The sequence below is a fragment of the Trachinotus anak genome, unplaced genomic scaffold (genome assembly GCF_046630095.1).
Source record: "Trachinotus anak isolate AG129_WGS33_773 ecotype Australia unplaced genomic scaffold, CSIRO_AGI_Tana_v1 ptg000010l, whole genome shotgun sequence".
NCBI classification, from domain to species: Eukaryota; Metazoa; Chordata; class Actinopteri; order Carangiformes; family Carangidae; genus Trachinotus; species Trachinotus anak.
In genome coordinates this window covers 9,495,267-9,507,059 of record NW_027273861.1, presented here as the reverse complement: position 1 = coordinate 9,507,059, position 11,793 = coordinate 9,495,267, and the positions used below count along the sequence as shown (strand labels likewise).

Sequence of the window (11,793 nt, the reverse complement as noted above, 5' to 3'; positions counted from 1 at the left end):
CGGCACTTGCATCATGCAATCGAGGAAATCTGGCCCTATTATGATGTCCAGCCCAACCCACTGGTGTTGAGAATAACACCTCTGATAGATGGACGCTGTCCTCATTTGGCCCCTGACTCTCTGAAGCAGTTGAGGAACGATGGTTGTGTATTGGTTTGATGTAACATGTTGCATCTTTTTCTGCCTGCTTCTTCATTTCAGGGATGTACCTGTCTGATCTGACCTACATAGACTCAGCCTACCCCTCCACAGGCAGCATCCTGGAGAACGAACAGAGGTCAAACCTGATGAACAACATTCTCCGCATCATATCGGACCTGCAGAGATCCTGTACCTATGGTGAGATCACACACACACACACACACACACACACACACACACACACACACACATGTACTTCCATCTTTGTGAGGACACTCATTGACGTAATGCATTCCCTAGCCCCTTACCCTAACCTTAACCATCACAACTGAGTGCCTAACCCTAACCTTGACCCTAACATTAACCTAAACCTAATTCAAACCATAACTCCAAAACCAAGTCTTAACCCTCAAAATGTGATTTGAAGGTGTCTCAAAAAGTGAGGACCGGCCAAAATGTCCTCACTTTCCCAAAATGTCCTCACTCTGTTAGTAAAATACTTTTTTTGGTCCTTACTATGTAGCAAGTACAAATGTACACACACACACACACACACACACACTGTTTGAAATGCTAGAAGACTAGAGAAGACTAGAGTCCTCACTCTCCTCTGAGATCTGATTATGTCCATCATGCAGAAGAAAAATATTAACAAACAAGAGAAGGGAGTCTGTATAAAGGCTGGAAAAAAAAAGCATACTTCATTTTCTGTTGCCATGGAGACACTATGAAAGAAGCTGTGCATTTCATTAATACATTAGTGTGTTTTTGTGACAACTGTACAAGTTGAAAAAATAAAATATACTCAGATTACTTCAGGTAGTTTTACCTCCATCTGTATTCAGAATCCATGAAAAACATTTCAGGACATTTTATATGTTTATATGTTCTTCATCTCCATTCTTTGACATGCCATTATCTGTGTATTGGTTTGGTTTCAGTGTAGTCTTTTTTGTTCTTTCTCATCATTCAGAGAGCCACAGCTTACAGACCCCCCATCATATGGCTAGTAGACATAGTTTTTACATGCAGTGGAGACCTTACATCCCTGGGCTGAAAAATGTGACAGCAGGCACAGACTGTGCAACATAAAAAAATGACATATATTGACATAAAGCAAATGAGATGCAGCTATTACCTAGCAACGCTCAGGCTGCTGCTCTGTAGGTGACATGCACTTGAGTAAAGTTTCTCTGATAATTAATTAAGTTTCATGTTAATAGTATTTTTTTATCCTCAGTCCAGGCACACTTAATAGCCTAGATATGTTTAATCATAATCACAGCGTCATGTTCACACATATGTCAGGATTTATTCTAATGTGTGGGTCATTACCTTCCCTCTTTCAGATATACCAGTGTTGCCTCATGTACAGAAGTATCTCAACTCAGTCAGGTATATCGAGGAGCTGCAGAAGTTTGTGGAGGACGACAATTACAAGTAAGAAACAAAACTTACTCAGCTGATTTAGTCGCAGGAGCAATTTCCTGCCAGAAAGATCAGAATATGTTTTCTATGCTATTTTTTTATTGCATTGCTTCCTGTCGAATTGCTCTGTTGAATTCAAGCTGATGGATTCATCAATGTTATTTATTTAGGTTGTCCCAGAAGATTGAGCCAGGCACCAGCACACCACGAGCAAACGCCTCCAAAGAGGATCTTGTCGGTGAGTTTCAGTGCAGATCTGTGGTGGGTGTAAGGTGTCGAATAAACCTTTGCATCATCTCTGTACCTCTGTGTTCTTCCTGGACTGTAAATTTCTTCTTCCTTCCCATTTTTACCTGCAGGCCAGGAAGCGTCAGCATCTCCTCTCTGCGGCCGTAAATGTACGGTAGCAAGTGAAGGACCCAAAGTCCCAGCCACGCCGCCCTCCCCCAGGAACCTGCTGCCCTACGGACACAGGAAGTGCCACAGCCTGGGCTACAAGTCAGCACCAGTTCTTTGACATACGATGATGATGTGCTACAAAACGCACACAATTTACACATTATATGTCCAAAACTGAAAATACCAACACCCCTCTGTTTACCTCTCTGTCCCTGCTGCCTGCTGTGTTCTGTCTCTCCACAGTTTTATCCACAAGATGAATACAGTAGAGTTTAAAAGTGCTACGTTCCCCAATGCTGGCTCTCGCCATCTGTTGGACGACAGTGTGATGGAGAGCCACAGTCCCACTAGGGGACAAGCAGAGAGCTCAACTTTGTCCAGCGGCATTTCGCTCGGTAAGACTAAACCAATTACACTTAATAACATGATGCACAGTTTGTTTCTTCACTGCAATATTTTCTGCGCTGATTTTTATCTGTGTACAGGGAGCAGTGAGGGCTCAGAGCTCAGTGAAGAGGTGTCTTGGCCAGCTTTTGAGAGGTAAGGTTTATACGTCCGTGTCACTTGTGTTTTTTCATCACACCCACATGCAAAATCATAAAATACCCCCATCCCTGATGTGATTGTCAAATTTCCAAAACGCTGGCTTCAAGATGCAGCAATGCAAAATGATGTGCTGTTAAATCTCATTCACAAGTCCCCTGAACAGCCTCGCTTTTAGCCTCGCAGTCAAGGCCGTCACGCATCATCCCTCCACCGCTGCTCTCAGATGCTTCTGCTTCTCCATTAGCCTGAAATGTATTAAGTACTTAACATTTAAATCCCCTAACCAGTGGTCTCACTGTGCCAACAAGTGTCTGGAGCCGCACTCACTAGTTCTGAAGTAAAAGCTGTCAGCTCAAGAATCTCCTGGCCTGAAAATCAACTTAATCCTCTGTCCAGAACACCAGTCTTCTAAACTCTGTAACACATCCATCAATAACTCCTCTAACCAAACAGCCGCTCCTCATCCAGCCCTAACTCATGCAGTTTGAAGGGAAAAACAGTAACAACGCAAAAAAAACCACCCGCACAGCCTTAACAGTGTCCCGTGCGCCTATCCTATCCTATCTTATCCTATTCTGAACAGGACACGGTTCTATCACTCTCTGGGCCCAGTGACCCGAGTGGCCCGCATCCCCTACAGAGGAGTCCTGAGGCCCAGCAGGTACACACATCCCGACCGGAACCAACCTGAGCTGAATCAAACCCTCTCTTATCCTCACTTCACGCCCCTCAGTCCCTGCAGGGGGGCCGCTGTGTGCTGGTGCTTAGCGTGTGTGTAGTGCTGGGTTCTTGTGGTGGGAAATGTGTGTGTGTGTGTGTGTGTGTGTGTGTGTGTGTGTGTGTGTGTGTGAAATCACAAATTGGGGAAGGGCAAAGGATCTGTGGGTTTGTGATTCTTCATCTTCTGCTGTGTATCACCAGTCTACATTCTACCTTTTGCTTTCTTGAATTTCTTGCATGTCTGCCTCACACACTCACACACATGTAAAGCTAAAGTCAAGATTTCTTCTTGTGATAAGTTTCCAAGATATTTCACAGTTTGGAGCTAAAAACGAGTTTCCACAGTCACACTGAGCTCCATGTGTTACTGGAAACAAACTCTTACATCCTCATTCCTAAAGTTGAGAGGACCAGACTCCTCTGGGTTATTACAGCCAATTCTCATGGACGTTGCATATTAGGTGTCCCTTGCGGTTAGGGATGGTCTCCCTCTCTTTCTCTCCCTTTCCACCAGGCTTCACTAGGCTCCTGCACTGGGCTTCCTGCTCTGATCCTCTAGACAGACACAATCTGCACACCACCTTGCCCGTCTCTGCTCTTCTCTCTGCAGATAGCAGCGTTAAGATTTATATCTGTGAAATTCAACTCTGGCAAAACGAGACAAAAATAGATGTAGTTATAAAAAAGTTTCTTATTCATGAAGCAGAGGCTAAGGGAGCTTTGCAGATTGCATCTGCCTTTACCTCTAGATTCTCTCTGATTTGATTTGGTATGTGTGCATGCATGAAAGCATGCATGTTTTCTTGTGTGTATGTTTGTGTATATAGCTTATAATGTTTGTCTTTTGTCATGTTGTAGCTCTGCAGAGTCGGAGGAGCTCGCAGTTCACTTGTATCCTGGAGCAGTCACAGTGCAGGGGGTGTTGAGACGAAAGACTGTCCTCAAGGAGGGAAAGAAACCAACTGTGAGAACACACACACACACACACACACACACACACACACACACACACACACACACACACACACACACTCACATATACACATACACTGTACATATGCATGTGTCCATTTGCGGTTCATACACCTTTACCTGCACATACAGGAGCAGATGGGTAATAAATGCTGTCTGCGGAGCACATATAGGACCTAAGAGACTCCTTTACCTACAGCACATCTTTGTCTCTGTCTGGTCCTTTTACTCGTTGTCATTCTCTGCCTCTCTGACTGTGCTTGCATTTCTTTCCACTGCTTTTGTTTCCCTTATCCTGCATAAGCCATTTTTGTATTTGCGCTGAGATTACCCTATTCTGGCTGGAAACAAATCTGGAACCCTTCATGCAGCTAAAATAACTTAAATCTGTCAAAGGTAGTGCGGATGATTTACGAGCATCTTTGATGATAAAACAAGATATAAAACCTTTTCCCACTCTGACCATGCAGTCAGGCGAAGTCTCTCCACACCAGGAGGTCCACTCAAATGTCTTTTTCTTTCATTCTTTTCCTCCATCTTGTAACTCTCTTCATTTTGCTTTTATTAGTCTTAAAAGCTTCCAGCGTTTATGAAACACACTTATTCTCCAGTCATTCAACCAAACATAGACAAGAAAAGACTTTCAGCCCCTGAAGCCTAAGTCCTCCTCCTCACTTCCCCTGACTTTCTAATCTTGTCTCTAGTCACAAAAACATCTCACAGTTTAGGCTTTAAAATGATCTGATCCGGGTCCCATTCTGTAGTTCTTCATTCACTCACTCAGGCTAAAGTGGAGATGATTTCACCTTTGTGCCTCCAGGTGGCATCTTGGACCAAATACTGGGTTGCTCTTTGTGGAACCCAGCTCTACTACTACCCTGCCAAGTCCCTGAAGGCCACTGAGAGAAAACATGTAAGTCACACACATTAGTCCGCCATCATTCTCTGTTTAACAATGATGCCGTGCATGTTTGCAGCAGGTGATATAGATTCTGGAGGTTTTACCATGTTAGTTTATTTGGGCAGGTGACAGCAGATAGCACAGAACTGCACTAGGTCATCTTAAAGTTTCACACCTCCTCTATGTGAACTGCAGTTGTTGATGAAAGTGAGAGAATGTACCAAATTACCCTGAAACATACTCGGTTTTATATGGAGTCAACACATGATAGTCATTACTTAGTCATTCTTAATAAGGTTAATTAGAGAATAGAATGAACTCAAGGAAAAACATGCAGCAATTCTTCATGTGTTTGTGTTTGATGTGCACTGAAAAAAAGACAATAGCAGCAAAAATGCACATGAGGAAAGTGATTTATAGATTCAGAAACAAGTGTTAACTGTGTGTGTGTGTGTGTGTGTGTGTGTGTGTGTGTGTGTGTGTGTGTGTGTGTGTGTGTGTTTGTGTGTTTGGACTGCCTCAGTTTTACAGGAACATTTACTGAAACTGTACAGGAGCTCGGAGGAGAACATGTGTGTGTGTGTGTTCATGTCTTCCTGTAGTTGTGAGGACACTTTGGCCAGTCCTCACACCGTTACAGAGCTGTTTGAGGGTTGGTTTTAGACTTCGGCCTAGAACCGGGTGCCGGTTAGGGTTTAACTCATGATTATTAGGTTGAGGGGTCAGAGAATGCATGATGTCAATGAGTGTCCTCACAGCTAACTTAAGACAAGTGTGTGTGCGTACGTGCTAGTGGGTATGTAGGGGACTGGGTCCGGTGCAGCAAGGGATAGACAGATGGTAGCACTCATTGACTAATGAGACCAATGACATCACTGCAGTCCTGTGTGTCACTCATAGGCTAATGGGAACCTTGTGGAGTACACAGGAAGGCTCACAGGCAAAATCCAGACACACACTCACACACAAGCCTGTGTTAATATTTAGACAACAGAGATGTTTGGAGAGAAATAATAATTCTGTTTCCACTTGTCCTCTGTTCAGTTCAAGTCAACGTCCAGTAAGAGCGTGTGTGTGGTGGGTCTAATGGCCATGATGGCCGACGATCCTGAGCATCCTGATGTCTTCTTGCTGACTGACTCAGAGCACGGTGAGATTAACATACGCGCATTCACACGAAAGGCCAAACAAATGGAAATGACTAATGCCATTTGCAGGATACAGTAATAAGGTGAAGTAGGTCAGACACACACACACACACACACCACAGATTTAGATAGTGTCCATCTCCCCCAGAGTAAGTCTCATTCTCGATTTAAGTATGCCATTGCATGCTAGTCATATTTAGCATCTTTCATGTTTATATACAGCCAAGTACACACACACACACACACACACACACACACACACACACACACACACACACAGAAAGAGAGTCAATCTGACTTTATCCTGAACTTTTCCACTGTAACTTTGTTTTTATTTTACGGGGCGGGCCAAAGTCAGGCTTTAGCCATCTTTCCAGAGTGTTGAGAAAGCAGGTGGAAACGAGAGCCTTGGCAACTCACTCTGTTTGTCTCCGTTGCCTAGGTAACACCTACAAGTACCAAGCAGGGAACAGAATGAACGCTTTGCTCTGGTTCAAACACCTGAGTGCTGCCTGTCAGAGCAATAGGCAACAGGTATGAAGCCACACACACACACACACACACTGCTGAATAATTGCTATGTTTTACAAATTTCACTCTTCTCCCAGGTACCAGCCAATCTGATGTCGTTTGAGTGACCGGTGCTGGGGAGTGTGAATGAGCAAAGGAGAGAGGGATGAGGAAACAGACGAGGAGGATGAGGAGGAGTATTGACTCAGTAGTGGGAGCTTTCACTGCCATGAGCCCTGCCCGCCAAATCTCCGATTCTAGCCCCGGCCTCACTGCAGCCTCACCTGCCACCACTGCCTTAACCAGAGTTTCCTGTGTGTGTGTGTGTGTGTGTGTGTGTGTGTGTGTGTGTGTGTGTGTGTGTGTGCGCTTGTATATGTGAGAGCGAGTGTGTGTGTGTGTGTGTGTGTGTGTGTGTGTGTGTGTGTGTGTGTGTGTGTGTGTGTGCGCGCGCTTGTATATATGAGAGCGAGTGTGTGTGTGTGTGTGTGCTTGTGGATGGAAGTGACTGTTTTGGATGTATTTACTACTGAACAAGGACCTGGACCACTGCTCTTGTCTCCCATTTGCTCTCAGTGTCTTTTGTTTTTACTGCGAGTGTTCAGCACTTCAGTGGAGCCATTCGACTTCTCCTCTCCTCTCTCACAGACAGACTGTCCTCAGATTGGACAGAAGTAATCCTCTCTTTCGGTTTTCTTAAGGGGTTAGGTGTTTTTACCCACGTCCCCGCCGTGCTCAAATGAAAGATTCTCGCCTTTCCTTCGTCTGGACACAAAGTCACAACACTCACACTCACATCGGACTAACCCGCTGGACTTTGGAGGGTTTGGAAAAACACTTTGTTTTACTTATTCGGTTCACACTTTCAATTGTTACTCTTTTCATTCACTTTGTCTTAGAGTCACACACAGGATTATTTACGTAAACCACAAACTCACACTCTCTCACACACACACACACACACACAGACACACACAGGCCTATTTGATTGCATCGTTGTAAATGTAAGGGCTCTGATTCGCAATCGATTCCAGCAGAAACAATTCCCACACTTCCTGAATGTTTCTAGTTTTTATTACAGAGCTTAGCCCCCGCCCCCACCCCTTTTCTGTCATATACCTGCTAAGTGTATGTGTGTGTGTGTCTGTAAAACTGCATTGGGTGAGGGGTCAGGAGGGACAATATTTGCTTAAATTAGAGGAATCTGCGTTGTCTGTGTTCCACATAGGTACAGTGATCCCAGAATCTAAGCTAAGACATGTTCACAGTTGGTTAGACAGCTCCTTTTACAAGCCTGCATTTCTTTGTTCTCCAGTGTTGTCTGCGCTCTGTCATCACCGCCATCAGCTCAGAAAGGTGACTCACACATACTAAACACTAAAGACTTGAAACTGTGAAAGAGTCCGGGAGAGAGCAGTGAGAACTGATAATACATGATTTTATCTCCTTTTCTTCTTCTTGTTGCTTAATATGGTTAGATCCTCCGTTCTGGAGCAGACATTCAAAGCTACCTGGAGCCATACAGAGTGTATTTTAAATCTTGTTTGTTGATATTGTTTTGTGTAGTTTCTTTTCCTTTTTTGGGAGGGATGGTGCAGTTCACAGTATTACCATGTAGTAGATGATTGCACATCAACATAGTTTTTTTTTTTTTGTCTGTTACATATGAATGTTAAATTTTTGTTTTTGTGGTTTTCGCCCTGAGCAGTTATTTTGAATATTTTATGTACATGTGAATTTTAATTTTTTTTTTTTCAATTTTTTCTTCCCCTTGTTCTATTAACCAGGACCCAGCTCAGTTTTAGGCCCTAACTATGTTCCATCTGATTCAGATATAGCATAAGCACCTTGGTTATAATTAGTGCCAAGTGATGTTACTGTCACTGTTTACTTCAGGTTGAAGAGACGTTAGGAAGGGCGGCGCTGCAGTGGAAGTAGGTGCAAGTACTGGCAGTGGGGAAAACCTGGGGTTTTCAGTTTCCACTGTGCATCACAGATGTTTGACGGTGCCACAAATCAACTATAACTGTTTGTTTTTCGAGCAAACGTGATCAGGATGGTGGTGATGACAATGATGAGGTGCTTTTCGCCCAGAAATACTCAACAAATTCTAAATCATTTTTAAAGCAGCTGTTTACATCGTATGTTTACACAATCTCTTGCCCAACATCACAATCTCCTCACTGCTAAACATGTACAGTATCTACTTAAGGGGGAAAAAAAATTGCCTAGAAACAAAGGTCCGCCTATCAGTGAGGTATATTAAGCTCAGAGTTTCAGGCTGAACATATCTGCACTCACAGCACTGGATCCCCTCTAATGTGTCTAATCTGATTGGTTCAAACTGTCCGGAACACAATATACAAGTCACCAGTTTAACTTTTTAGGTCAGACAAACATTACAAACTGAGACAATGATGTTTTAGTCTCCATCAGAAGACGTTCAGCCCTTTGTATATTAACTAAAAGAGATGGTAGTAGATGAACCTGTGGAAGAATGAATGAGGAAGCCAAAGACAGGCTTGTGTATGTAATGTGGCAAGTTACTCTAAGTATGTGTGTGCATTTGTGTGCCTCTGCATACTTCTCTATTTTTTTAAAAACGTTGTAATTCAAGCCAGATAGGCAAATCCCTAGGAGCTGCCGTCGCTGCTGAGCAGTGGGGTAACCAGCTACCTAATCGTCTGTGAGACTGACTCTGTCAGCTCGTGCTGCGACTCCGCTCCGACTTGTGTCGTACAGGAAGTGTGAAGAAAGGAGCAGAGAGGGAGTGGAAACTGTACTCATCTGTGACTGCTGAGGCTGGAGCTGTAGAATAGAGCAGAAAGGGTTTGAAGTGACAAAATCCCAGAGCTGAAGCACCACGGAGGCTGACGGTTACTGGTGATTTAATATCACAGGTGGGCCAGGAACAAGAGGGCTGTGAATGAAATACGTGAAATGGGTGAGACAGAGTTTTAGGGTTGAGAGACAGTGTTTAACTACAGATGCTGTTGGTGTTTCTGAGAGATTGACATATTGAGACAAGCTTCACTGGGGGTCATTATGAAAATGTTGACATACTGGTGCAGCAAAGCAAGAATGAATGCTTCCTCAGAAACTCTGAACAGCGGACTGTGGCCCGAAGTGGCTGAGATGTAAGCCACCCCAAAGTAGACAGACAACAAAAGCTTCACATTTCCTTTCTTTCTGTCTGCTTTATCCTATGTTAATTGAGGACAACAAAAGAAAAAGAAATGACAAGATGTAAGTTTTATACCTAAAAAGATCAGAGAGGGTTTTTTTGGGGAGATTTTTTGAATTAATTTGGGTCGAACAACCTTTCCCTCAAGAAATTCCCAGATCAAGTCACGTTCTTTTTGTGAGGTTTTCCTCACTGTAACCTGAGTTTACATGAATTTCTTTTATAATCATTTCTGTACAGTGTATGGTCAGAGTAATGGAAACCCATTTCATTTTTGTTTTGTGGTTTTAGTTGACTCATTTCTTGGATTGTAAGGCCACTCACTACCAACATAGAGACCCAACGATCATCTATTTTGGGATGAGAGTGGAAAATTCAAATGTCAACCACTCATTTAAGATCATTTTTGGTTCTCATGAAGAAATTTGATGCCATGCTTGAAAATTCTCTTTGCTGTGGTTCAGAGTTCATGTTGTTTCCTTTAAGTCGACCATACTGTCTACAAATGCACAATTTGCCCTGTATTAACTGTTTTGAGAGAATCTGCTTTCTGAATTCATTCTTTTAACAATATTGAAAAATGTTCAGAAGTTGAGATGAAGGGTTCAACCAGAGGAGGCGTTTCAGAGTGGTTGTGTGATGTTTTTATTCTTTGGTGGAGAAATTAAATCAATGTGAATCTGTTCCTCGGGTGCACGGGCCAGGCATCATTCTCTGTTTACCAAGGACATCAACAACAACCTTCGTTCAACACAGCGAAGGTGATGTATAAATGATCTTTGACCTTCACCCTTCACCTGGCTCTGTACGTGTCTGTCTGCCCCTGTTGTGACTGTGGCGAGCACTGTGACCTCACTGCTGAGTGATGTGCTGCCTGGTGTGAAGACTGAGAACCAATAAACACTCTGCCCTTTTTTACTCCACACATCAGTTTCATTCTCATTGTTCTGGTGAAGTTTGTGTGACTGTTTATCTGGGCTTGGTAGGAGGGGGAGGGGGGTGGGGGGGCAGGCACTCTCCTTGAGTGCTTGGCTTCTTGCTAGTGACTGTGTTCTGAATCATAATTGGACATGACTCAATACTATTTGATAACCAGTTCCACCTTGTTCAGGCTGCTATGTGAATTGTTTCAGACAAGAAGTGATAACTGTGAGAGCACTGAAAGAATCTCTCTTTCAGAGTCAGCGTCCCACTGAGTGTCTTTCCAGATTGATTTCAAGGCTTCCTCTCAAAATATTATCCACAAATCATTTTTTAAATCATTCAGCAAAATACTGAGGAACAGCTTACATTTACTTTAAATATGTTGGCTCTATTTTTTAGTGAGAAATTTGTCTTAGTGAAACTTCACCAAGCTACAGTTGCAATCACATCCATCACAGTACAGATGTCGGCTTTTTATTGCCAACGAAATAAACAGCTGTGGGTTCATTTGCAGTGATGGGTCAGTCAGTACAAAAAACATTTATGTAATTTCAAATTTCTGCCACGTTCAACGAGGTCAGCACTTGGTTGTAAACATATCAACCAACTGTTCAGTGAAAGGGGGACTGAGGGTTTGTGTAGAAGGAAAAAAAATATATTTCTGTTAAATGAAACGCACAACCCCGTTTCCAAAAAACACTGTAAAATATTAAATAAAAACAATGCGGTGATTTGCAAATCATGTAAACCCATATTTACTTGAAAATAGAACAAAGACAACATATCGAATGTTGAAATGCTGCAATTTTATTGTTTTATGGAAAAAATCTGCTCAATTTGAATTTGATGTCAGCAACACGTTTCAAAAAAGTTGGAACGGGGGCAACAAAAGACTGGAAAAGTTGTGTAATGCTAAAAAG

The 11,793-nt window shown here is 43.0% G+C and overlaps 1 protein-coding gene across 3 annotated transcripts in view; it reads left to right on the top strand.

Moving 5' to 3' along the window:
* ralgps2 (Ral GEF with PH domain and SH3 binding motif 2) overlaps positions 1–10,872 on the top strand; it is a 70,177-nt gene extending 59,305 nt beyond the window's left edge. For 2 of the 3 annotated variants that reach the window (XM_071487374.1, XM_071487375.1), the window contains 12 exons: positions 202–339; positions 1,491–1,581; positions 1,740–1,807; positions 1,929–2,067; positions 2,212–2,363; positions 2,454–2,508; positions 3,098–3,175; positions 4,093–4,198; positions 5,027–5,119; positions 6,152–6,257; positions 6,698–6,789; positions 6,864–10,872. In XM_071487374.1, the coding sequence (XP_071343475.1) occupies positions 202–339; positions 1,491–1,581; positions 1,740–1,807; positions 1,929–2,067; positions 2,212–2,363; positions 2,454–2,508; positions 3,098–3,175; positions 4,093–4,198; positions 5,027–5,119; positions 6,152–6,257; positions 6,698–6,789; positions 6,864–6,893 (1,148 nt within the window). In that variant the 3' untranslated portion in view covers positions 6,894–10,872. The remainder of the gene's footprint in view (positions 1–201; positions 340–1,490; positions 1,582–1,739; positions 1,808–1,928; positions 2,068–2,211; positions 2,364–2,453; positions 2,509–3,097; positions 3,176–4,092; positions 4,199–5,026; positions 5,120–6,151; positions 6,258–6,697; positions 6,790–6,863) is intronic. The other variant, XM_071487376.1, reaches the window with a different exon arrangement.
* The last annotated feature ends 921 nt before the right edge of the window (positions 10,873–11,793 follow it).